This window comes from Chenopodium quinoa, unplaced genomic scaffold, assembly GCF_001683475.1.
Source record: "Chenopodium quinoa cultivar QQ74 unplaced genomic scaffold, ASM168347v1, whole genome shotgun sequence".
NCBI classification, from domain to species: Eukaryota; Viridiplantae; Streptophyta; class Magnoliopsida; order Caryophyllales; family Amaranthaceae; genus Chenopodium; species Chenopodium quinoa.
The window spans coordinates 116,290-141,927 of record NW_018744041.1 but is presented as its reverse complement, the minus strand read 5'-3'; the positions used below and the strand labels follow the sequence as shown (position 1 = coordinate 141,927).

The 25,638-nt window shown below is 35.4% G+C and overlaps 7 protein-coding genes and 1 pseudogene across 7 annotated transcripts; 2 read left to right on the top strand and 6 right to left on the bottom strand.

Moving 5' to 3' along the window:
- Positions 1 to 1,048: 1,048 nt before the first annotated feature.
- Positions 1,049 to 2,032, bottom strand: LOC110690387 (kunitz trypsin inhibitor 2-like). The gene has a single exon (XM_021867204.1). The coding sequence runs from the start codon at positions 1,846 to 1,848 to the stop codon at positions 1,216 to 1,218; it is 633 nt and encodes a 210-aa protein (XP_021722896.1). The 5' UTR covers positions 1,849 to 2,032; the 3' UTR covers positions 1,049 to 1,215.
- A 3,588-nt stretch (positions 2,033 to 5,620) lies between these two features.
- Positions 5,621 to 6,747, bottom strand: LOC110690386 (kunitz trypsin inhibitor 2-like). Its single transcript, XM_021867203.1, has one exon. It carries the CDS (start codon positions 6,698 to 6,700, stop codon positions 5,825 to 5,827), a length of 876 nt encoding a protein of 291 aa, XP_021722895.1. The 5' UTR covers positions 6,701 to 6,747; the 3' UTR covers positions 5,621 to 5,824.
- Positions 6,748 to 9,898: 3,151 nt separating this feature from the next.
- LOC110690384 lies at positions 9,899 to 11,896 on the top strand. The gene is made up of 2 exons (XM_021867201.1): positions 9,899 to 11,124; positions 11,213 to 11,896. Exons 1-2 carry the CDS (start codon positions 9,927 to 9,929, stop codon positions 11,833 to 11,835), a joined length of 1,821 nt encoding a protein of 606 aa, XP_021722893.1. The 5' UTR covers positions 9,899 to 9,926; the 3' UTR covers positions 11,836 to 11,896.
- Positions 11,897 to 11,987: 91 nt separating this feature from the next.
- Positions 11,988 to 13,701, bottom strand: LOC110690385 (RNA polymerase-associated protein RTF1-like). Its single transcript, XM_021867202.1, has 3 exons — positions 13,574 to 13,701; positions 12,326 to 12,681; positions 11,988 to 12,230 (listed from the first exon to the last, which is right to left on the bottom strand). Exons 1-3 carry the CDS (start codon positions 13,640 to 13,642, stop codon positions 12,215 to 12,217), a joined length of 441 nt encoding a protein of 146 aa, XP_021722894.1. The 5' UTR covers positions 13,643 to 13,701; the 3' UTR covers positions 11,988 to 12,214.
- Positions 13,702 to 14,798: 1,097 nt separating this feature from the next.
- LOC110690586 lies at positions 14,799 to 15,867 on the bottom strand (annotated as a pseudogene).
- Positions 15,868 to 17,079: 1,212 nt separating this feature from the next.
- Positions 17,080 to 17,652, top strand: LOC110690554 (trypsin inhibitor BvTI-like). Its single transcript, XM_021867418.1, has one exon. It carries the CDS (start codon positions 17,080 to 17,082, stop codon positions 17,650 to 17,652), a length of 573 nt encoding a protein of 190 aa, XP_021723110.1.
- Positions 17,653 to 19,878: 2,226 nt separating this feature from the next.
- On the bottom strand, positions 19,879 to 20,544 carry LOC110690553 (kunitz trypsin inhibitor 2-like). Its single transcript, XM_021867417.1, has one exon. It carries the CDS (start codon positions 20,542 to 20,544, stop codon positions 19,879 to 19,881), a length of 666 nt encoding a protein of 221 aa, XP_021723109.1.
- A 463-nt stretch (positions 20,545 to 21,007) lies between these two features.
- LOC110690383 (60S ribosomal protein L34) lies at positions 21,008 to 23,808 on the bottom strand. The gene is made up of 4 exons (XM_021867200.1): positions 23,643 to 23,808; positions 23,472 to 23,551; positions 21,411 to 21,520; positions 21,008 to 21,327 (listed from the first exon to the last, which is right to left on the bottom strand). The coding sequence occupies exons 1-4, from the start codon at positions 23,719 to 23,721 to the stop codon at positions 21,234 to 21,236; spliced, it is 363 nt and encodes a 120-aa protein (XP_021722892.1). The 5' UTR covers positions 23,722 to 23,808; the 3' UTR covers positions 21,008 to 21,233.
- Positions 23,809 to 25,638: the final 1,830 nt, after the last annotated feature.

Below are 25,638 nucleotides of genomic sequence, written 5' to 3'. Positions count from 1 at the left end.
ACAATTCGGGTCAATTTCGGTTCGGGTTAACTTCGGGTCGGGTCAGGTCAGTTCAGGTGTCGGGTCAGGATCGGGTCAACTCCATTTTCAAGTCGGGTATGGGTCGTGTCAATTTCAGGTTTCGGGTTAATATTTTTGGGTCAATTTCAGGTCATCAAGTCTGGGTCAGGATTGCCAGGTCTAGCAATGAGACGATGCTTACGCCTCATTATACCTAAAGTATCCCAATGGATTAGAGGATTAGAATATCTTCGTATTTGTTTTTTTCGTACAATCTAACTAGACCAATATAATATAAAGGTTGAGAGTCAGAGGCCAACTTGAACTGCAACCGATGATTTGCGCATAAGATATGTACATGGATAGTGAGCAACATTCAAAAACTTTATTTAGGGCCTGTTCTGATACGATCGATTATTTTCAGTTCAGCTCAGCTTTAATAAGTTTAGTTTAACTCTAATAAATTCAATTCAGTTCAAGTCAACTCCTAAAACCCTTCTCTTATAAAATATTCATTTCAGTTTAGTTCTAATAAGTACAGTTCAATTCAGGTCAGTTCTAATAAATTCAATTCAGCTCAATTTAATTTTTCAGTTTTATATGTTAATGGCCCAAAATTAGTGGACTTAGTTGTTAGTCGTTATTATTTAGTGCCTTAGTGGAAGATTATTTTCCTAATAAAAGTAGTATCCTAGGACTAATTTAAGAAGTTAAAAGTAGTATTAGTTGGTCAATTTTAGTGGAGTAAATTGTGGGCCATGTTTACCCATTTAGCATTATCTTTTCCTATTTTGTTGTTAGAGTTTGTTATTGTAAAGCCTATTTAATAGCTTGTTTTTTTAATTCAAAATTATTAAGAATTGCAATACATTTTGTCTGTTCAGTTAGTGAAAATAGACCCTTAATCAAAGCTTCATTTATTCGAAAAAAGCTTGTAATTTAAGAACATATAAAAGGAGTACGAAATAAAGTAGCTAAGTACAAAAAATAAGGTCAAGACCATCAACTTTGACCAAACGAATAGAGCAGTTAACTTTAGACGGCAGAATTATAAGTCATTTTATAAGGAACTTTATAATTCAAAGAAGACAGAACATTATTATTCAAGAGTAATTTGATCATATGTATATATTTATTTTTACACACATCCAATTTAAAGATCTATTGATCTGTAAACAATATAGCCTTGTACAAGATAATCTTGTAACATAATTTTCAAGCTTCTTTCTTGAACTTAACCAAAAGAGGTTGATCACTTAACAAACCCAAAAATCTTGTTCCATCTTTTTTAATAAAAACACCTACATCCCCACAAATTGGCCTACAAAACTCACAAACACCAGGACAAAACACAATCTTATAATCATACTTTCCACTTCCTGCCTTTTCTATCTTAAACCAATTACTAATCGTCTCAATCCCGGGATTTCCGATTGTTCCGCTTATTCCAATATATAACCTTTGAGTCTCATCATCATCAAAACTTGTCAAGCTCCATCCAGTAGATTGAACGCAAATGGTGGACACATCGAACACGATGTTAAGGTCAGTAGAGAGAGGGATTCGACGATCTTTAGGGTTTACGGGGTAGAACTTAAGAGGTAGGCCTTTCGAGAGTTCGAGATTATCTTGAGCTACGTAGAGGGGGCATGGTTGAGTAGAGTTTTTAGGTGCCAGTGTTACGCCACCGCCTCGGCCTCGGAACACTGGGAGGATGTAGTAGTTTGTGTCGGCTTGGAGAGGCTGACCATCGATGTCGAGGACGGCTGTGTTGGCTGCGGTGGTGGTGAGAGGAGAGGTATAAAGGATGATGAAGATGGTGGCTGCCGAGAGGATTAAGTTGGTCATATTTTTGGAAGTTGTACTTAATGAGATTTGAATTGTTGTGAGTTGAAAATGAAGATGAGTGACAATTTATAATGTATAGATCGATTGTACTGCATGAATAAACACGTACTTCATTACGTGTTACGGTGTTAGGTGTATTTTTCTTAGAGCTAAGAAAAATGTATCCTACTAGATAGAAATCTCATGTGAATTAGCTTGGTGCATGTTAGGTGTATTTTTATTTAAGTATATCATTTTTTTTTTTAATGTATTTTTCTTATCACAAAATCTTTAAACCCTCACAATATAACTAGCTTACGTGCATGTACTTCCAAAATCTTCTCTTGTCAATGCATGTGCCTAGAAAGTCATCAAATTAGTTCCTTATACGTTAGCTTCCTCCAACTGGTACTGTACGCTTTGCTCTTTCTTTGTAAAGTTTTTATGTAGGTTGGGTTTGTTGAAAGAGATAATACTAGTAGGTTAATTAATTGATTAATTATGTTCATATATAAGAGGCCGATGTAATTAAAAAAAAAAAAACGCAAACAAAAGAGAGAAATAATAACAAAAAATTATGAATAGGTAGGATCATGAGAGAAGAGAGATAATATTTCATAGCATTTTCCCATCAAGAAAGTATTGCATTGAAAGAGATAGTAGATTTAGAGTAGTGTTGCATAAAAATAAAAATAAAAACAGAAGAAACATAGACTTATTTTATTTTAGTTATTACTATTTTTTAAAATGTATTAGAAAACACTTATAAATAGTGCAAAACAATCTGATAAAGTATAAAACATATTCCTGGACAATACCCTCTAAAATGTTTGGAAAATATCCTCTAAAATGTTTATTACTCATATGTCCACATTAATGTTACTTGTTTTTTCAACTCTTAAAAATAGTACGCGGACTTTTATACCCATAAAAATATTTATTTACATATTTTCTCTCATTAATTTTACCAACTATATATTGAAAGGCTCTTAAAAAATAGCTAGCTGTGGCACACGCATTATTAGCCACCCTATAAATATAGTTTTTTTGTATGCGGCTTGCTATACCGTGCGGCAGGAGTTAGTCCGGTTACTCGGTCAGGGATTATTTGAGTTGCCGGAGTTTGTCAAGTTTCTCGGTCAGGGGTTACTTGAGTTGCCGAGGTTATTCTACTTAATCAATGAGGGGTTACTCGAGTTGTCGGGGTTACTCAAGTTACTCGATCAGGGGTAACTTGAGTTAATCCTGATCGAGTAAACTGAGTAACCCTTCGAGTATACCCCGACCAAGTAACCTCTCAAGTAACCCCTTACTGAGTAACCCCTCAAGTAACCCCAGACCGACCCTCAAATAACCCCTGACCGAGTAACTAACCCCTAATCGAGTAATGCTTGGCCAATTAACTCAAGTAACCCCTGACCGAGTAACCGAGTGTTGAAGCATAAAGGTTTTTATGATGAGGAACTTGAACTAACAGCAAACTCAACTAATAAAGATTCTCTAGTGTGTGATTAGTCAAGGTGCAGAATAATCTTGGAGATTGAAGAACCATCTGAATCTAAGAAGACATGAAGAAGATCTTTATTGAAGAAGTTAAACAAACCAGAGGAAAAGTTCTCTAACAAGAACTAAGTTCCCTAACAGGAACTTAAAGACTAGCAGTTAAGTTCTTTGGTGGAACTTGATATGCTTGGAGCCCAAGTAATTCATCTGATCAGAGTGCGGCGCAGCAATAATAGTTAAGGTTTTATTCTTAGAAATTATTGTTAATATGGTAAGTAGGTTAGTGCACGAAGTTTATTAGAAACGTGATAAGTTTGCTTGGTAAATAAAATAAATATGGAAAATAATAAAAGATAGATTTTAGGAAAAGATTTTCTAAAAAGATTATTTTTCTCTAAAGTCGGTTTATTAAGAAAGATAAGTTTTCTTAATAAATATCTTTTATACTTATTTTCGGAAAAGATTTTATTTCATTTGATTTACTAAAACCGTGTTTAAAAGATAAGTCAAGTTAACATATTTATCTTTTTAGAAAACCTACCTTCTATACAAGTGTTACTTGTATAAATAGTAGAAGAGCAAAATGATTTAGCTTTTGTGAGTTTATGCGTGAAGAAATCACAGTGCTTTAATTGAGTAAGTTTACCAAGCTTTTAACTTATCATATTAGTTTCGGATTTCGTGCATTGCTTACCTATCATAATAGGCGTCTTATATTTTGTATTGGTTGGGTTATTTGGGTGACATTTATAGTTTGTGTTACATACAGTTTTGTGTAAGCTTCTTGGTGAGGCTGTGAGTTTTGTACTGGGTAGTACGAGTGTTTTGTACTTTGGCAGTACGTGTAGTACTTTGGTGGTACGAGTGAATCTAAGTGTGGTGCTTAGATTGGGTAGGATCGGGTCCTATCAAGTAGCAAGTCCAGTGAGGAACTTGTGAAATAAAGGTCTGTGTCTAATAGGTTGTAACTTGGTGTTTGCCCTATTATAGTGAAGTGTTTTGTGTTTGAAATCCCTAAGGTAGGGTCGAGGTTTTACTTCCAGTTGGGCCCTGGAAGGTTTCCTCGTAAAAATGTGTGTGTTTGCTTAAGTTCCTTTACACATTGTTTATTTATCCGCAAAAAGTAGTCATTAGGAACTCAATACAATTCACCCCCCCTCTTGTATTAATCGTCTCAACTAACACCGAGTAACCCTTGACTGAATAACTTGAGTAACCCCTATGATCGAGTAACCCCTTAAGTAACCCTTGACCGAGTGAACCCCTCAAACCCCTGACTGAGTAACTCGAGTAATCCATGTTTGATAACTCAAGGGGTAACCCCTAACGATAGAACTCTAGTAACCTTTGTCACATGATGTGACCTGCTACACTAAAAAGTTGTTGCTCTATAAAACTTAATCCTTCAAAAAAAATAAAAGTAAACTTGTTCATTTTATGGTTAAAATCCAATAAAATGGATTAAAAAATATAGAAATGGGTCATGACATCTAGCTTAAACCTCAAGTTAAAAGCAAAATATCGTAATGCATATTGGTTTTATTGGGAATTCTATGTATTTCATAGGAACTAAATTCCTTCGTATATTATCTAGAATTTGTCAAACTTGTTTGGTTGGCTTAAGAAAATTTTTATTTTATGTGAATTGGAGGTGCCCAACTACGGCCCGATACGCTTGTTCTGTCTAGAAAAAAGAACGAGGTTGGGCAAGCAAAAAATACATTTTTTAGTCAAAACCCGAACTAAGCCACCAACTTTGAGCATAGAGCATTTAATTTTAAACAAATGAATTATAATATAACAACTTTTTTGTTTGGATGGCCACCCCATGTAGCAGGGGTTACGTGTAAGGATTACTTTTTCAAAGATTACTTGTATAAGTTACTTATTCAGGGGTTAATTGTAGGGGTTATTTACTTGTGGGGGTTACTTATTCAAGGGTTACTTACTCAGTCGGTTAGCGTGTTAGTTTTATGTGTGAGAACAATTCCTGACCGACTGAATAACCCTTGAATAAGAAACCCTATAATTGACCCCTAACAAAATGGGTAACCCCATAATAAGTAACCCATAACCAAACCAATAACTTCCTACAAATAACCTCTGTCACACGGTGTGGCCATCCACATATAAAAAATGTGATAATTATATCACTACCTCTATTTCATATTATGCCAAAAAAAAAAAAGGATGCACGTATTCCTATACAAAATTTATCTGTGAGTGTTGAATGAAAAGTAAAGATATTAATTCATGAGATGAATAGATAGATAGAGAGAATTGATAACTTAAAAAAGAAAGAAAACATTTATTGCACGTAATGTGTAGCAACCATTATTTGTAAATAATGTTGCACATAAAACGAAGTTTGTAGTAAAGGAAAATTTATCATTCATATAACATTATTGTTCATGAGTACTTATACTTGTTCATATATCACTTATTTATACATACATTTAAATTTTTAAGCAACTCATAATACTCTTTTTAATTTTCAAGCTTTCTTGAACTTAACCAGAAGAGGCTGATCATTAAATGGTAAACCCAAAAATCTCTTCCCATCTTTCTGAATGAAAACACCCAATTCACCACAAATTGGCCTACAAAGTTCGCAAACACTAGGACAAAACACAATCTTATAATCATACTTTCCAGTTCCTGCCTTATCTATTCTAAACCAATTACTAAGCGTCTGAGCACTGGGATTTCCGATTGTTCCGCTTATACCAACATATGATCTTTGAGTCTCATCAAAACGGGTCAATTTCCATCCAGTAGATTGAACACAAATGGAGGACACATCGAACACGATGTTAAGGTCAGTAGAGAGAGGGATTCGACGATCTTTAGGGTTTACGGGGTAGAACTTAAGAGGTAGGCCTTTGGAGAGTTCGAGGTTATCTTGAGCTACGTAGAGGGGGCATGGTTGAGTAGAGTTTTTAGGTGCCAGTGTTAGTCCACCACCTCGGCCTCGGATCACTGGGAAGATGTAGTAGTTTGTGTTGGCTTGGAGAGGGTGACCATCGATGTCGAGGACGGCTGTGTTGGCTGCGGTGGTGGTGAGAGGAGAGGCATTAAGGACTATGAAGATTGTGGTTACTGAAAGGATTAGGTTGGTCATATTTGTGGATGTGGTTATAGAGATTTGAATGGCTGTGAATTGAGAATAATGAAGAAGAGTGACTACTCCGTATTTAATTACGTATAGACTATACTGCATGCATGTTTGATGTACTAACACGGGTACGGGATAACGAATATGGTACGGGATGTTAAAATTCATAAAATATATTTTATATAAAAAGAAGAAGAAAAAAACAACCATGTATTTGTTATTCCGTCCTCTCATTATTAGATCATATTGTATCATATTAACAATGAGCAATATATATGAAGGGTCTTTTATCTTCAGCTTATTTTCAGTTCAGTTCATTTCCTAATTTCTTTCTCTCATAAAATATTCAGTTCACTTCAATTCAGCTCAGCTCAGTTCGGTAAATCAAAACAGGCCTGAAGACACAGATATATTATTTAAGAATTACCTTATTCATCTTACTTAAATTTCTCATTAAAAAAAAGTTGAACAACTCATATCATAGTAGGATACGGTCCAAAACTTATCGTCATATCTCCCACGAATGTCGGTGTCTGACATAGTGTCCGACACGGACACGACAGTTTGAGCTAATGTGTAAACACGAACATACTCGAACATACTCGAATCAATTACTACTCAATCAAATACTACAACATACACGTACCCGAGTAGTTGAGTTGTAGTAAATGATAACAGCTTGGCATTGTCATCTTAGTTGGACCATATTATCTTGTGCTCCTATATATAATCTATTTACTTATTACAGATTATTTATTTTGTGACAAAACATGTCACATTGTTTAGACATTGTACTTTGTACCTATGTTTACTTGACTATTGATTAAAACAGAGCACACAACTTGCTTGCAATTTTCAAGTGCTTGCTAGGTACGTATCTACTTAGCTTACACAAATTGAAAATTTTCATCTAGTAGTGATTGTTATAATCTTTAGTTTGAAAATATTTAGTATGATTGTCCTACTTATTATACAGTTAGTCTAATTAAATAGGTTTTTATGTCAATGTGGCTAGAAAGTCAGAATATTGGTTCCTTATACGCTTCCTCTTAGTTCGGTAGGCTCTGCTCTAACTTTCTTTGTAATAAATCTGTAATTTAGCTAAGTATAAACTTTCTCGGTTTCATTCTTACGTCATGTTGACTTTTACCCTATTCACATTTTTTTTTCTTTGATCGACTTTAGTGATTTATGGTTAAGGAAAAACAAGGTCGTGTGGGATCTAATAATTTGTCTGATTCTTCTCGTTTTAATTTATATTTTCATAGTATAAAATTTTTATAATTTTCTTACTAATACTTAAAAATACTTATAATTGAAATTATCCTATGTATACACTGACAAACGTGAAATAAAAAATATTGTGAGTAAAAACTAAAAAGAAATATAGGAGCTACTTCTTATTTGTTTCAACTAACTTGCAATTCCTTACGAAGTATATGGAATTCAAGTGCTCCACTCTTCTTTATCTCTTTTTCTTTTATATATATATATATATATATATATATATATATATATATATATATATATATATATATATATATATATATATATATATATATATATATTAAGAGTACAAGTTTTGAGCATAAAGTTAGCGTGCAACTTTAGTTGGAGTACCATTTTTTTTCTTGGACAATAGTTGCTATTTCTTGATTAAGTGAGTTGCTTGATTAGAAATAATTACTTTAAGTAGCGTAAAATTTGGGAAGTTCGTTGAATATTCTCATGTACAGAATGTAAGGAGATTATTATCAGTTACATTAAAATAAAAAATTAAAAATTAAAAAAAATAATCATTGACTATTCTAAAGATAAAATCTTTATGTCCACATCTAAAAATCCACATGTAATTATTTGGGATTTGTTAAACATCGCCCGCGTTTTTCTACATAAAGCCCACATTTTTTAAAAATGTTGACATTATTGCCCTTGTTTTAATTTTTACCGAAAATAAAATTTTTCACTCATAAAAAATGTGGAGCAGGACTGGATCGCCGAGTGAAACCGAAGAGCCCTCAACGTCGGGTAGATGCACCGGAGAGACGCCGTTGACGCCGGAAAAGGAGGTACGAAGCCATCTAAAACCACGAATTGGCGGCTGGCGTCCTGCCGGGACGCCGTGACCGTAGTGGTGGCGCCTAGCCAGGACGCCGCCACCGTGGCTCTGGCGCCTGGCCAGGACGCCGCCACCGTGGCCGTGGCGTCTGGCCAAGACGCCGCCGCCACGGTGGCGGCGTCCTGGCCAGGCGCCACCGCCACGGTGGCGGCGTCCTGGCTAGACGCCACCGCCACGGTGGCGGCGTCCTGGCTAGGCGCCACCACTATTTTTTTTTTTTTTTTTTTTTAATTTAATTTAAAATTTGTTTATTTTTTTTTTTTTGTGTTACAATTTTTTTCTTTTTTTTTTGGTTTTTTTTTTGTTTTGTTTTTAATTGTTTTAATTTGTTTTTGTTTTTAATTTATTTATTTTTTATTTTTTTTTTTACAATTTTTTTCGTTTTATGTTTTTTTTTTGTTTTTATTTTTTTGGTTTATTTTTATTTATTTAATCTAAAGTTTTGTTTATGTTTTTTATTTTTGTGTTTTGTTTTTTTTTTTTTTTTGAATACTTTTTGTTTATTTCTTTGTTTGTTGTTTATAATTTATTATTGTTTTTGCTTTTGTGCTAATGTTGTGTCAAATGTATTAATTTAATCTACTCTTATGTGATTATATTTATATGTTATTGTTGCAGGATTATGGTGGAGACGGAAATGATTATAGTGGGATTTTTGTACACGATGGTCTGTTCGAAGATGCTCAACAAGCGGTTGATTGGGCGAAACAGGTTGCAATTAGATCAGGTTTTTGTTTAGTAGTAGCAACTCATAAATCTCAACGGGATGGTAGAATGGATCGCATTTTGAGATGCGACCGTTATCGCAAAAGGGAGGAACGAGATTTCAGTCAAGCGATTCGGTTTGATACAAAGCGGAAAGGTTGTGGGTGTCAGTTCAGAGTAAAGGTTCGACAACAGCAAAGGGGTGACGGTTGGGAAGTGAAGAGTTACGGTAAATGGGGGTATCACAACCATGAGATGATCGCATATGAAGTGGGTCATCGACAGTTAAGTGGCCTAAGTCCTGCTGCGAAACTAATTGTAAAAGAAATGAGTGATGCTCAAGTGAAGCCTGCTAAAATATTAGCATCTGTGTTGGAGAAATTTCCTGAAGACCAGCCAAACCGAAGACACATCTACAACGTCAGACATAAATTGAGGTTTGAACGGTCAGAGGGAAGGAACCCTATACAGCAGCTTCTACACCAGGCACAAGCACGTGGTTACCTGTACTGGTTTGAATCTGATGAAGACACATCGGAGGTGACTCATTTGTTCCTTGTGCATCCTGATTGTGCTGATATGATTTCGTCTTGGCCATCTGTGATTCTGATCGATTCAACGTACAAGACAAACAAGTATAAGTTTCCACTGGTTGAGATGGTTGGGATGACTCCAACGAACCAGAACTTTTTGATTGGTTATGCAGTTATGAAGGATGAGACGGTTGCGAGTTACCGTTGGGTGTTGGAGAAGTTGAGAAATTACATCGGCCCAAGTGTTCAGCCATCGGCCATCGTCAGCGATTGTGAGGGAGGTCTCTTTGCCCCTATAGCGGAGCTGTTTCCGGAGTCGAGCCATTTACTGTGCACATGGCACATCAACAAATGCGTGAAAGTCAAAGCCTACAACCTTTTCAACAAGAACTTAGATTCAGCAGAGAGATTGGTAAATGGTAAGTGGCGGAAGATCCTGCAAGCTACCACGGAGGCAGAGTACGACCGAGCCTTGGATAACTTCAAGGATGCATACCAATGGTGCCCGGCAATCGTAGACTATGTGATGCAGCAGTGGGTGCCTCAGAGGGAAAAGTTTGTCAAATATTGGACAAACCAAGTTCTTCATTTTGGAAACACTACTACATGTAGAGTTGAGAGCGCTCATAGAGCTCTGAAGGACTGGATTGATTCTTCCACCTCTGCTCTGGATACACTGTTCGAGAGAATAAACAAGGCTATTGATACTCAGAGGAACGGCATCAAGAACTCTCTCGAGGACTCCAGACGGCGACATGGCACGATGTATAGCCATTTCATATTTAAGATTCTCCATGGTCGTGTGTCACACTACTGCTTGGGGTTGATTCTGAGCGAGCACACCAGGATGAGGGAGTTGGGTGATGAAGTGGCTATTCGGTGCGGATGTGCTATATCGGTGACTCATGGACTACCTTGTGCATGCACCATTCACCGCGTAATTACGCAAGATAGGGCGTCGTTACATGTTGATCAGGTTCATACATTCTGGCGGACGCTCGTTATCGGAGAGCATGCTGTTCCACAGACAGTCAACCGTGAACAGGAGGAGTTGGAGCAGTTTCGTTCGATGTTTGACCAAGTGTCCTCCAGCCACCCTTCAGTCATTCGTAGTGCTACCCACGTACTTCATGACATGTTCAACTCGTCGTGCTTGGATCATGAGGAACCTGAGGGGGTCGAACGACCACGGGGCCGACAACCACGGCGGGAAAGGAGTGCGTTTGAGTACATTCGTGGTCGTGGTCGTGGTCGTGGCCGTGGTCGTACATCGTCATCAAGTGGTAGTCAAACATCTTCGTCGGTGAATATGCCCGGCACCGGTACGGTACTTTAGTTTAATTTACTTTTTAGAGTGTTTGTTTAGTTTTCTGCTAACTTGTTAATTGTGTTTTTTGATGTGTGCAACAGGCAGAATGGACATTGAACATTTTCCATATAAAGACAGGATCCCTAACATCATGATGCCGTTCCTGGACGGGTGGAATGATGTGGTTGCAGATGGTAACTGTGGATTTCGGGTTGTGGCTGATGTGTTTCAGATGGGTGAAGACAACTACGGTTTAGTGCGTCAGTTGATGTACAGTGAAATCGCCTCAAACCGAGCTGTTTATCGCCACGTGTACGGACAGGACTTGGATAGGTCTCTGCAGCGTATCCGGTGGGGAGGAGGACGTTGCGGTCAAAATCATTGGTTCGACGCGCCCCTTGATCTCTTCGCCGTTGCAAACATCTACAAGTGTGCAGTGATGCATTTCGGCCTTGGTTTGCATGGTCGAGCTTACTATCCGTGTACCACGGTTCTGCCTTGGTGTTCGCGTGAGACCGTCACCAGACCGGTAAGAGAGGTTGCTATTGGATTTCTGGGGCCGTCATACAGACATTTCATCCGACTGGACCTGTCACCCGATTTTCCGGTCCCACCGATTATACCAACGTGGTACACCATTCGTACAGCAAGCGTAGAGGGCTGGGATGCGTTATATCATGACCGGGTGCAGCAGTGGAACAATCTAGTTGCCTTTTCTATGTGACCTAATATTGCTATTGCTATGTTTTTCCCATTTATTTAATTTTCGGATTCTAATTTTCGTATTTAGTTTTCCCATTTAAATGTGAACCTGTATTTAGTTTTCGTATGCCCACTAATTACAACTTAAAATAAAAGTTATAAAAACTAAAAATATAATGTCAAATTCTAAGAACTTAAAATAATAATTATAAGAACAGATAATGTTAACTTTTACAAACAACTAGGAAAATGTTTTATAAATGCACTGCCGACATATCAATAATCTCTCTGTGACGCCCACTGCCACTGCTCAAGGGCCCGTTCCAGTTCATCAATAACAGCTCTGCCTGTTGCAGTCGTCATGTTGTCCCTCTCCTCAAAAAGTCTGTGTCCCAACTGCGTCATCTTTCCCATCCACTACACATAACAAAACACATAAAATTCAATAACGACGTATTATGAGACGTATTATATGAAAAAAAACACAACTACAAATGTTTTATGAGACGTACCGCATCCACGGCAGTGACGCAGATGATGTGCCAGATCTACTAACAAATCTACCATCTCTACCCTTACGCACGTCTACCCTACGCGTCTCATACACATCATCAAGCCTCTGACTGAATGGACCGTAATCATCATATGGTCCACTCTGATCGTCCACATCCTCATCTGCATCCTCCTCCTCCTCCTCCTCATCACCATCATCATCTTCATCATCCTCAGAATAGTGCACCCGTTCTCTACGAGCCGAGGCCGAAATACCACGGGATCTAACGTGTCTGGGCCCCGAGCTCTCCATTGAGTTCATCGTACTTCTCATAATGTCCATACTCTTCCCAGCCCCAGAACGAAAATACGATGCCTAACACAAAATAACAAAACATGTAATATGCAATATAAACATGTAATATAAACATAAAAAAAGTAATTAAAATAAATAAATAAAACAATATACATATGATGGAAAATAAATTAAAAACATTACAAAATATTAACAACCTAAAAATAAAAAAATTAATAACCTAATAAATAAATAAATAAAAAATTGGAAAAAACAAAGCAAAAAAAAAAAATTACCCAAAAAAAACAAATTGGAAAAAACAAAGTGAAAAATATAAAATTATAAAAACTTAAAAAAAGAAGAACATCAAAATTTTAAAAAAAATTTATAACAAAAAAAAGGGAACATAAAATTTTTTTTAAGTAAAAAAACTAATTCAAAAAAAAAAAAAAAACAAGAACAATAAACAAGAACATAAAATTAAAAATTAAAAAAAAAAAAAGAGGAACATAAAATTTTTTTAAAAAAAACCAACAAAATTTAAAACAAAATAAAAAAAAAATCAGAAACATAAAATTTAAAATTAAAAAAAAGAAAAACAAATTTAAAAAAAAAATCAAAAAAAAAAATAATTATTTTCGAAAATTAAATTTCAAATTTAAAACCAAAAAAAATTAAAAAAAAAAATAAAAAGGCGGCGGCGCCTAGGCCAGACGCCGTGACGGTGGCGGCGGCGTCTAGCCCAGACGCCACTACCACGGCGGCGGCGCCTAGGCCAGACGCCGGTGCCGTGGTTCTGGCGCCTGGGCCAGACGCCACCGCCACCGTCACGGCGTCTGGCCTAGGCGCCGCTGCCGTGGTAGTGGCGTCTGGGCTAGACGCCGCCGCCGTGGTGGTGGCGTCTGGCCTAGGCGCCACCACCGCCTCCGACCTTTTTTTTTTAATTTTTAAACACAAAATTAATAAAAAATACCTTCTCGCCGGAAAACCGCTGTCCACCCGCCGCCTGTGCCGCCACTTCCTTGCCGGGCCGCCTCGACATCGCTCGGAAAGTTTTTTAGAGAGAGAAAGTGGAAGTAGAGAATTGAGAGAAGAAATTGTGTTTTTTACTTTGAGGGCAAAAGTGACAATTCACTCTAATTTTGTGGGCTTTATGTGGAGATTCGCGGGCGATGTTTAGCAATTGAGAATTATTTAATCGAATATGATCAGGTCGATCACAAGCGGTTGACTTTTGACCGAAGCGCGCACATAAATATACGTTTATCCGCATAAAATGCTCGCTATACATATATTCCTTTTGAATGATCTAAGTGATGACGTTGATGGTTTGAATGACAACGAATATAAATTTACTTTGGGGTATAGTAGAAGGGAAACCTTTATTTTGATTCACAGACAAACAAATGGAATTTATTATAAACACATAAAATTAGTTAAAATTAGCCTTAAAAAAATGTAAATAAAAACTATCAAGGTTTATTTCTAAGTAGTAAGTACTAGCAATATCTTTTTTTTTTTTTGAAAGTGTGCTATTGTACTGTAAGCCTATATAAAGAGGGATGATTTACAAAAATATGGTTACTTTAAAACTTATTTACACTTTTACATTTGAATGAAACTTATTTACGGAACTACTATCCACGTAGGCTTGGACAAATTTATTTATTTTTTTTTTTATTTTTTAGAGTAAAACCGCTACCTCAAGTACTAAAACCGCTATTTATTTATTTTTTATTTTTTAGAGTAAAACCGCTACCTCAAGTACTAAAACCGCTACTTGAGGTAGCGGTTTTACCCTTCATAAATTGTTACCCCGTATCTTTATCTGGAGTACTAAACACACGCCACTAAAAAAATTACCCCCAAATGTATTACCGAGCCTATGTGGACTGTATTTTCGTAATTAAGTTTCATTCTAACGCAAAACGTAAATAAATTTTTTAAAAAGCTATATTTTTGTAAATCTTCCTATAAAGAGGCATATATGCATTTCATGATTGAATGAGAAGAAGCAGTATATTATTATCAACGTTTATTTATGCTCTCTTTTGCTTCTTATTCCAACAGAGGACACTTTTCAGTCACTAATAAACAAATTGGTCACGAAATTGGTGTGGTTCAATCCGATTTCTCTTGAAAACTTAGGACGGGATCGTGTGAATTATTGGGAACTTTAGGGGGCGAATCAGTGAGAAAACAAGCAGAAATTTAAGAATAAAATAAACTACAATCAGTAAATAAAGATCTAGTGACCTTTTTTTAATCAATCATCAATACTATTGGTCAATCAGTAAATAAAGTCTCCTTTAATGACAATACGTCGATACAAATGAAACAAATTAATCAATAGGTTAAAACCCAAATAAAGGCAAACCATAATTAAACCTTGAGTAACAAAAAAAAAACTTGGTCATAAATTAAATTGCTCCTTTAACTTCATATTTTGGAACACATACTCACACATGTACCTAACAAATAATCTTTAAGCTTTCTTGAACATAACCAACCAAGAGAGGACGATCATCGGTAGTAAGACCCAAAAACCTAGGACAATCCTCGCCGATAAAAACACCAACATCCCCGCACATCACCGTACAAAAAATACAAACGCCGGGACCCAATACGAAATCTTATAATCATACATTCCATTCCCACCCTTGAGAATCCGGAACCAGTTACCCAAGGTGTCGACGCCTGGGTTTCCAATGGTTCCTCCGGTTCCTACATGTTGCTTTCCAGTGGCCTCGTCGAAGGCTAGGGTCCATCCCGTGGATTGTACGCAGATGGAGGCGGCATCGAATACGATGTTTACGTCGGAGCCTAGAGGGACTCTTTTGTCCTTTGGATTGGTGGTCTAGAGCTTAAGGGGTAGGCCATTAGAGACTTCATGGTTTTCTTGGGCTACGTAGAGTGGGCATGGTTGAGTAGCATTTTTAGGGGACATTGTTAGACCTCCTCCTTGGCCTCGGATCACTGGGAGGATATAGTAGTTGGAGCCCGTTTCGAGGGGGCGGCCATTGATGTCGAGGATGGGTGTTGTTTTTACGGCGGTGGTGGATGGAGGGGAGAAGAGGAGGAAGGTGGCTACTAGGAGGATAAAATGAGTCATTATCGTTGACTTTTAGGGATATTTGACTTCCTAAGAGATCTTGAGTTGTGGAAGAATGAGGAAAAATGCATAGTATAAATAAAAATGAAAATGTCCAAAATAAGTTACTCGTAGAAAATTATTTGTAATAAGTTAATAGTTGCACTTAGCTTCAACTCCATTCAAAAGTAAACTAGATCTAAAAACGTCAAATTAAATATAAATAAATAAATAAAATTTATGATTGTAAATCAATAATGGATAATTTTTACCGCGCATAATTTAAACATCAATAACTTTTATCATATAATAGGTTAAATGAATTGATTTGTTTTTAAAAAAAATATATAACAGGTTAATTCTCAGCATGTACTAATCCCATCCAATTATGAAATTTTTTCAATGGAGACGAATGCACAATGCTTCGTGCGTTATTTTTTTTTAAAAAAAAAAGGCGAAATGAATATTTAATTGTTTAGTAAAGAACATACGGTTATTTTATAAACAACATCTAGCTATTTTATAAAGAACATCATATATAGTTGTATTTTAATGAACATATAGTTGTTTTGTAAAGAAAATGCAGTTATTTTGTAAAAAAAACCATCAAACTTTATGTTCTTTATATATATCTAAAGAACATCCGTAATATTAATAAAGAACGTGATAATTAGAGGTGCTATGTATAAACAGATGTGTGTACAGTACATACATGTGGATGCATGATCATAGATACTACATCCGGTTCAATTTACTCGTAACAAAAGAATATTTTATGTCTCACAAATATTACCCCTTTATTGCGAGTAAATTGGACCAGAGGTAGTATTTAATATCAATAAACAATCTTGTACTCCGTATTAAAATTGGTACATTCGCACAAGTAAATACTTCCGTCGTCTTTTTCTATATCACATTGGAAATGAAAATTGATCAAACAATAACAATTGAAGGGATAATAATATAAAGAAATTTTTGGGACGAAATAAACTAATAAATTAAAGGTTGAGTGCATGATTTACTAACCAAGTCAGAGTATATCAACAAATTAAACTAATAATCAGCTATGCTAATAGCTGGCAGTTGTATGAGGAATATTAACTATTAACAAACTACGAGTAATAATAATGCAATTAGGCAGTGGACAATTTCCCTATGTATACATTACAATCTAGTACTCGCTTTATTTTTTTTATTTAATAAGTCAAATCACTAGAACCTAACATGTTCAAAATAGTCAAAACTAAGGACGATTAGAACTAATTAATGAAACTACCACGTATGCTACCCATTTACAAAATTAGACAATACGTTCTATAAAATCCATATCATTTTCCTTCTTACTCACTTCCAACCCTCCAAACACCTTCCAAAGAAGAAGAAAAAAAATGAATCCTCTCATCCCATTTGCAATCACTATTCTAGTATGTCTCTCCACTCTCCCCACACTCACCGCCGTTGTCCTAGACACCAACGGTGAGACGGTACGTAACAGTGGCGGATCCTACTACGTCGTCCCATACGACGGTAGTGGAGGTCTCGTCCTTACAAAAAGAGTAGGGAGCTCACCATGCCCACTCTACATAACTCGTAAACCTAACTCCCTCGGAGTACCAGTGAGGATATCTTCCCCTCTTAGAATACTCGATATTCTAGAATCAACCCGTGTTAGTATCGCCTTTGTAACCAACGTTACGACTTGCGGAGGACTGGATTGGCGAGTGACCACCGGCGGACAATCGTATGTGAATACCGCTGATGATTTCAATTATTCATTCGCTATTGAGGTGGATGGGAAGAAGAAGAATACGTATAAGATAAGGACTTTTTGTACATCATTGGAAGAAAATTGTGGTGATTTAGGTATTATTAAGGAAAATGGGTTGTTGGGTGTTACAAATGATAAACCACTTATTGTTCAGTTTAAGAAAGCTAGCGATCCTGGGAAGTCAATGATGTAGTACGATAAAGTTTAATTTCTAAACTATACTTATGGAGTTATTGCCTTGGATGTATGTGTGCGCAACTATGCCATGAATAATAAGTACTCCTTAATTAGGCCGTACTCAATGTATGATTGTAATTTGGCTATCATTTTCAATAATCTATTTAATAGATATTATCGTTATGATAATATTTGTCGCATATTAGAATAGATTTTATGTATATTTTGTATTCTTATCGTACTAGGTTTCTTAACATGATTATGACTAGTATTGTGAACTCTATATATATTGATAATGATACACACTCCAATTTGATAAGTTTTTCCGAAATATAACATGGAATCAGAGCCAGGTTTTCGATCTAGCTTCCGCAATTTTTTAGTTTCTTTATTAATAAGCAAAAGGAATTACTTTTCAAAAGTATTTTTGCCACGGATCTACTGTCCTTCAATTGTTCCATTAGTGATTTAGTTTTCAAAAGTAATTTTTATTCTACTGTCCTTCAAAAGTATATTAGAGTTTTTGTATACAGGGTATGCATATACTTTCTCCATTCTATTAATATTGTAACAATGAATTTTTTTGTACTATTCATCACTCTTATTTGACCATATAATATAATTTATACGTTAAGAAAAATATAGTCATATGTGGGATCTTGTTGGATTCATCTCATAAAATACTTTCACAATATCAACTTTTTATAATTTTTTATTACTTACAACTTCCCTCCCAGTTCCAGGAGATCTTGGGATCGATTCTCACCCCGTCCTTGTGGCTCTCTAAGCACCAAAAAAAATAAATATTTAGCGTATAAAATGAGTTTTGAAATGCGTAATGTCATCTTTGTTGCAATATTAATAGAACAAAGGAAGTTTATAATTACTTGATTAATAGTGGATGTATCATGTATGTGGATACATGCTCTCAAATATTACCACTATTTATAATTGACGTTAGGAGGTGGAATAAGTGTGTGGAAACATGCATGCTCTTTAAATTTTCCCCATAAATCTATAATCTATAATCTTCTTGAGCATTGACTATCCTAGGTTTTTTCTCAATTTTCCATCAATTTTTCAACGTGTTAAAAATTTCTACAAATCTTGAGACATAGTAAGTTGGGCTTTTGGAATTTGGGCCACACTAATCCAACAAATTTTTTAGCTTTACATTTTCGTTTAGCTCACAAGTTGAATCATAAAGGCATTGTGAATGCTACAAACATATACTAGTACAGTAGTACTTCATATGTGATTAGAAAGTGTTGCATTCAAGAGCAGTACATACATAGTACAGGCTGCTGCTGGGGCAAAGAGGAAGCCTAACACAATTTTGATAGAAGCTCAAGAACCAACCAAGATCATACAAGTAAATTTGAATAATTAGGCATGAAAAAGTCATGGTTTTTATTCCTCAAAAAAAAAAAAAAAAAAAAAAAAAAAAAAAAAACACGTTTTTTTATCTGAATAACCTGAATTCATTATTCCAGTCAAATGGGTTTATATCAAAGGATTTTTAGGGATAAATTCAACATTGCTTATGCTTTTGCTATATGTCGGATTATCTCTACACTTGAATCAGAACTGCAGTGTCATAAATTAGGAAATTTTAAAAACAAAATCATGTAATTTTGCCATGTTTGTCTTTCTCGACTGATATTCACTTGTAAAACAGAGAAGAATGGAAGATCCAGATATAAGTTCTAGTTTAGATGAGCTTCAAGGTTAAAGAGACCAAAGCAAACTGAACCAACATATTGGTCCCAAAGGAGGGATAGGGAGAGGAGTTAAAGCAAACCGAGTATAGAATTCCTAACCGCGAATCATATATGGAGTTATCAGTATGGACCGGTAAGGTTACTCTGTAATTCTCTACAAATTGAGTGCAATCAAATTAGTCCTTACGTTTTTGCAGCTAAAAAAAAGAACAAATAAATAACTCCGATGTAAGATAGACACTCCCAGGATCACAAGATTCTAGGATCTGTAATAACAATCAGTAAGCACTAGAAATGAACAATCATTCATCCAAACACCAACATTGAGTTTAGGTAGAACTCAATTACCTTTAAGTACTTATTTCTGAGTTTGCATTTGCAGCATCGATGACAGCAGTTATATGTGAATTATTAGAGATTTCAGAGATGCATAAAATATACACTAGCTGATGTATATATAGCTGAGGTCACAAAAAGAGGAAAGGGCAAACAAAAATTCAGCCCAACAATTCAATATAAACTCAGGAAGACTCTGAGTCTGAGCGGTTCCTAGCCTTCTTGAACATGACATGAAGGGGGTGATCTGTAAGACCGAGCAATCTACTCCCATCTTCTTGAACAAAAACACCCACATGTCCACACATTACCATACAAAATTGGCAAACATTTGGACAATACAAAATCATATAATGAAAATCATCTATATTACCCCCTCTCCCAGCCTTCTCTATGTAAAACCAACTACTTATCGTCTCCTCCCCTGGATTTCCAATGGCTCCTCCAGTTGTCACATACTTCCTCCTCGTGGCATCATCAACGATTAACTGCCACCCAGCAGATTGCAGGCATACATTGACCGAGTTGAAAAGGATGTTGAGGTCAGAGGAGAGAGTAACCACACGTTGGCTGGAGTCTTTGGGAAGAAACCATACAGGAAGGCCAGGGTAGATTTCCTGATCCTCCTGCACAACATGAAGAGGACAAAATGAGGTTCTGTTTTTAGGTGACATTGTTAGGCCACCACCTTGGCCTTGAGCCACCGGAAGGATGTTGTACCTTGACTTAGCTCGGAGTGGCCGGCCCTTAGTGTCAAAGACGGCATTGTTAGCAGGCACAGCATTGCCACGAGGGGGAAAGAGGATCAGGAGGAAGATGATTGCTGGGATGACAGAATGACTAGTAATCATATTTTGTGGGTGTTTTTTGGAAGTTGACCAACTAAAATTGAGGAAGATGGTGGAAAATTCGTGGGAGTAAGAAGACTAGGAAGCTGCTAATAGTTGAAATATTAAAATTAAGAAAAGTAGTGTAATGAGTTGTGAAATTTTTTAATAAATCTCTGGCAGAGAGGCAATACCGTGTTTAGATTGATACATTCCAGATTCTTCATAAACATCATTAGTTGATTTCACAAATTACAAGTACACATTTTTTTTTAATATTCATATTCACGCATTTTTCTATACATACTGCATTTTTACCATTTTTATAACTGCATGTAGACGTGTAATAGAACAATAGAACAGCAACACAACATGGATATTAAACTTCCTCTCAGAAGTCTTTGAGGCTTAAAAGCGCATCTAGAGGAGCACAACGCCAGAAAATTACTCATAAAGGCTGCTTTGAAGGTAAAAAAATCATCTAATATTGCACAAACAATTATCTTAGATGTATTTGACATAAAATCAAGAAAATTTTCAAGGGACAAACACAGAAAAGTAGAGTTGTCGACAAAGTTTTACTAGAAACTACGCTGAAAGTATCCAACTGTAAGATACAAATCCAATTCTCAAGACACCTCACATCACATTCCCCATTCCCATGGCTTCACTGAAGCACCAAAATTTACCATCAGAATAAATGGCTTCTAAGTTCAACTCTTTCCAGCCTGCTTTTCCTTGGTTTTTTGGATTTTCAAAACCTTCTTCACAATCTTTTGCTCTTCGATAAGGAACGCTCTAATGATCCTGCAATATAAACCGATATTAGGAATCTCCAACAAACATCAAACAAAATTTCATGAATGAAACAGAGATGTGAAGAACCATACCTCTCTCTAACAGCACTACCGGACAGAACTCCACCGTAGGGACGGTTAACAGTTCTTCTGTTCCTTGGCAATCTAGACCTCTTGTACTCAGTGGGTCTTAAGTGAGGAATCTGCACGTACACAAATTAGGCTACCTTTAGAAATTGCAGAAGAGTGACTGGTGTTTACTATATAGCTAATCAGTTGACCAGTAAATAATGTAACGTAATAAACAATCTGAGACTTGTTAACCTGCTATACAAAAACTATCATTCAACACATTTAACAATAATATCCTTAAGATGATGACTACCAAAAAAAAACTCACAAGATATCCAAGAGCAACAACAAAATATTCACCATGCAAAGTTAAGTGCAACTCTGAAGCTTAAACACAGCAGTAACACCCTACAAAATAATTAATCCTGATTTCCTTAACCACTAGAGAGAGGAGAAAAGTAACAACACCCAATCCCTTGAACAAGCACAAAGAATGGAATTTATTAGAACAAAACTAATATCTCAAGGCACAAAACAAACGATGTCATCATATTACTTGGCAAAAGCCCTCAGATCTCATAGCTTCAATAAATCATGTGCAGCTCCTGCACAGGGCAATCACAAAAACCATATACATACCACCATCACAATAGATAGATAGATAAATAGATAGATGTGTGTGTGTTTGTGTGAGTACATATATATATACATGGAGAGAGAGAGAGAAAGAGAGAGAGTGTTTTATGAAGTGAATGGTGATGGTGGTAAGTAAAGGCCAATAGTGACAGACATCCGTATGCAACTACTCAAAGTATATAGATTTCCATCATTGGGCAATGCTTTCACACATTTTATGTGACATACAAATTCCCCTAGTAAACTTCAGGGGAGGACAGACATAAAAGTTTAAAGTACCACAATCAAATAAAATTTAAGCATTAACAGACAGCACAACTTGCAATCATATTGAAAAAATAATAAATACGTCATATTATACAGTGGATGTCAAGAGATGAATAACATGCGTAAATCTTCTGTGGTAGCAGAGGAAAAAAGTTGCATCGGAAACTTTGCAACTTTGCACAAAGAGAGTAGTAAATCTTCAATCAAATTGAAACAAGCCTCCGTAAGGGTATTCCAATAAATTTTACAAAATCATAGAACCATTCGAACAAAATGACAACTTCTATATATAAAATTTAAAATATTTTCTGTTAGTGCCCTCAGATCTCATAGCTTTTAGTAGATCATATGCAGCTATCAGCATATGGAACTAGTCAAGAGGCTTTTTCCACCACCGAGAGAAAAGTAGTAGTGTAAGTGGAGAATAGAAGTATGAATGATGAGAAAGGTGGGAGAAAGGAGATAAGTGAGGAGATGAAATGAAAGGAAAGGAAAGAGTGATGGTGAAGAAAGCCTAATGACAAATTACCAAATGCAGCCACTCAATGTTTATGATTTTCCATCATTGGGCAGCATTAAAGCTAAAGCAATTCATCTTTCACAAACACATGATACATAAAAAACCCGAATTCCACAACCACTTGTTAACAACTCTCGGGAAATTATAGCATTCGACTAATTCGAAAGAACAAAGAAGTTGCAATTTCCAAGTTAAATGACACCCAATAATGCTAGTTGCACATTAAAACAAAACCTAATTCAAACAAATCTCCACTACAACTAAGATATTCACACTATGATTAATAGAAATCATGAAAAGTAGACCTATCACATCTGAACTAGACAACATTTCACAACAATGGAATGCATATAACATTTCAGCATCATTTATCAATAATTAAAAACAAACCCAGCTAAATGCTACATAAAACAAGCAAAAACTATAACTTTAACATAAATTCCAGAAATGATTATCAACCATTGCAGCCAAAATAACCCATTTCATCATCCTAAAACCCCAAATCAAAATTTGAGAAATTGCATCAATTAGTGATAACAGTAAATACCCATTTACATAGCATTGAAATCATACTAAAATACCCAATCAAAACATAAAAAAAACAGCATCAATTAACCAGCAATTACAAGCATAAAATGAATAAAAATGGAGAGAATTACCCCTTGAATTCTCTTGCCAGTAACAGGACATTTAGGACCACTAGCCCTCTTCTTGGTAGTCTGATAAACTAGCTTCCCACCTAAATTAATCCGCCGCCATTAAAACAACCACCAAAAAACATCAAAAAAAACCCCAAAAATCACATCAAAAAAAAACGAAAAAAAAAATACCAGGAGTTTTGACGATGCGATGCTGGTTAGATTTAGTGGCATAGCTATGCCTTTTACGGTAGGTAAGCCTCTGCGCCATTTTCTCTCTCCTCTAAACTCTGAGTTTAAGTTTCTCTCTCTAGAAATTTTTGGGGTGAAGCGGAAGAAGGGGTTTTACGGTGGTTTGGAGGTTATCATATAAAGGAAGGAGCTAATCTTGTTTTGCCCTAGATCTGACGGCTGTTATTTCTTTACCCGGCCCAATCCTATTGGGTTTTGGGTTAAAAGATTGTTGGGTTTTGTTTTCATGGCCCATAAAAATATGGGTAAGTTTAGTATGGCCCATTAAAGGTGGATGTGGATCAGACTTAGCAAGGTTGGGCGGTATAAGGTTTTCGTTTTTTTTAAGTGCAACGTTTTTGTTACGGTATAATACTATTCACACATTGCACTTTAAATTTGATTATACCTTTTGATTAGGGTAGTTAATAATGTGCAATTATTATTATGTGCACCATGGTGCACCTAGAAACTCCTAAACTTTTGAACATTTAGTGAAAAAAATTTGAATATTTTACAAAAATATGAACATCTAGTAAAAAAAATATGAACACGTCACAAAAAATGAACATAAGCATGCAATTTTTATGTTCATATTTTATAACGAAATGTTCATTTTGTATACGGTAAATGTTCAGTTTATATTACAAAACTATTGAATTATTACGAGTCAACAAACTTCTTTCAAAATTTGTTTGACTTGCAATAATTCAAAATTTGTGATTGTTCATATTTTTTTACTAAAGCTTCAAAATTTGTTATTGTTCAAATTTTTTTACTAAATGTTCAAAAGTATATGTGTGGTGCATTGCGATTGTTCAGATATTTTTTACTAAATGTTCAAAATTTGCGATGTTCATATTTTTTACTAAATGTTCAAAATTCGCGATTGTTCAGATTTTTTTACTAAATGTTCAAAAGTATAGGTGTGATGCATTGAGATTGTTCAGATTTTTAACTAAATGTTCAAAATTTGCGATGTTCAGATATTTTTACTACATGTTCAAAATTTGCAATTGTTCAGATTTTTTTACTAAATGTTCAAAAGTATAGGCGTGGTGCACCTATTTCTAGGTGCACCATGGTGCATCTTAAAATTAGTTAGTTATGTCTAGGGTCTTATTTCCATTTGACCTTATGTTATAACTTAAGTTATTGGTAGTATTAATAAGAAAATTATAGGAACAAATATTTTGTAAGTGTATATATATATATGGAATATATATATCTGCACACTATTCTAAAGAATTCAAAGAAGAAGTTATTAACATTATTCTTAAGAGTTTAAATATGTAAATAAACACTATTTACAAGAGTTACCACAAACTTTTTAAAAGGTTTTTTTTTTTTTTGAAGGAATTTTAAAAGGAATTTAATATTTAAAAAAAGAAATTGTTAACCTTATTTTTAGGAGTTCAAATAAGTAAATAACATTTTAGAAAATATAATTGTCCAAACACTATTAACAAGAGTGATCTCAAACTTTTAAAAAAGTAAGAATAGAGATTTATGTTTTGTGATTTTTATAGTGTACACTCTTAGGGCCTGTTCATATTTACTTATTTTCAGTTCAGCTCCAATCAGTTCAGTTCTGTTCAGTTCAGCTTCAATCAGTCTAGTTCAACTCTTAATTTCCCTCTCTCATAAAATATTCATTTCAACTTTAGTTCAGTTCAGTTCAGTTCAGCTCCAATCAATTCAGTTCAGTTCATTAAATATGAACAGGTCCTTAGTTAGGTTGGTAGTCTTGGTACATATTGAGCCCGGTGGCACCTAATATAAATCGATTTCATGCCAACCATGCAAGTTTGGTTTGGGCGGCCCTTTGATACTCTTAATACTTAAGGTGGTATATGATTAATTGATTATGTATAATTTTGTAAATTCTGCATCATATTTTTTAAAATAAGATGATAGACCCTATTAAACAATTACTTCTCACAGGTTAAATCAACGC

What these genes read in the sequence shown, in the direction of transcription:
- LOC110690387 (XM_021867204.1), bottom strand. Translation starts at nt 1,848, where the DNA reads ATGACCAACTTAATCCTCTCGGCAGCCACCATCTTCATCATCCTTTAT.
- LOC110690386 (XM_021867203.1), bottom strand. Translation starts at nt 6,700, where the DNA reads ATGATACAATATGATCTAATAATGAGAGGACGGAATAACAAATACATG.
- LOC110690384 (XM_021867201.1), top strand. Translation starts at nt 9,927, where the DNA reads ATGGTTGGGATGACTCCAACGAACCAGAACTTTTTGATTGGTTATGCA. An exon ending in GGTGAATATGCCCGGCACCG is followed by an intron (nt 11,125 to 11,212) that starts GTACGGTACTTT and finishes TGTGTGCAACAG; the next exon opens with GCAGAATGGACATTGAACAT.
- LOC110690385 (XM_021867202.1), bottom strand. Translation starts at nt 13,642, where the DNA reads ATGTCGAGGCGGCCCGGCAAGGAAGTGGCGGCACAGGCGGCGGGTGGA. An exon ending in AGCGGTTTTCCGGCGAGAAG is followed by an intron (nt 12,682 to 13,573) that starts GTATTTTTTATT and finishes ATTTTGTGTTAG; the next exon opens with GCATCGTATTTTCGTTCTGG.
- LOC110690554 (XM_021867418.1), top strand. Translation starts at nt 17,080, where the DNA reads ATGAATCCTCTCATCCCATTTGCAATCACTATTCTAGTATGTCTCTCC.
- LOC110690553 (XM_021867417.1), bottom strand. Translation starts at nt 20,544, where the DNA reads ATGATTACTAGTCATTCTGTCATCCCAGCAATCATCTTCCTCCTGATC.
- LOC110690383 (XM_021867200.1), bottom strand. Translation starts at nt 23,721, where the DNA reads ATGGCGCAGAGGCTTACCTACCGTAAAAGGCATAGCTATGCCACTAAA. An exon ending in TCGCATCGTCAAAACTCCTG is followed by an intron (nt 23,552 to 23,642) that starts GTATTTTTTTTT and finishes GGATTAATTTAG; the next exon opens with GTGGGAAGCTAGTTTATCAG. An exon ending in CTGGCAAGAGAATTCAAGGG is followed by an intron (nt 21,521 to 23,471) that starts GTAATTCTCTCC and finishes GTGTACGTGCAG; the next exon opens with ATTCCTCACTTAAGACCCAC.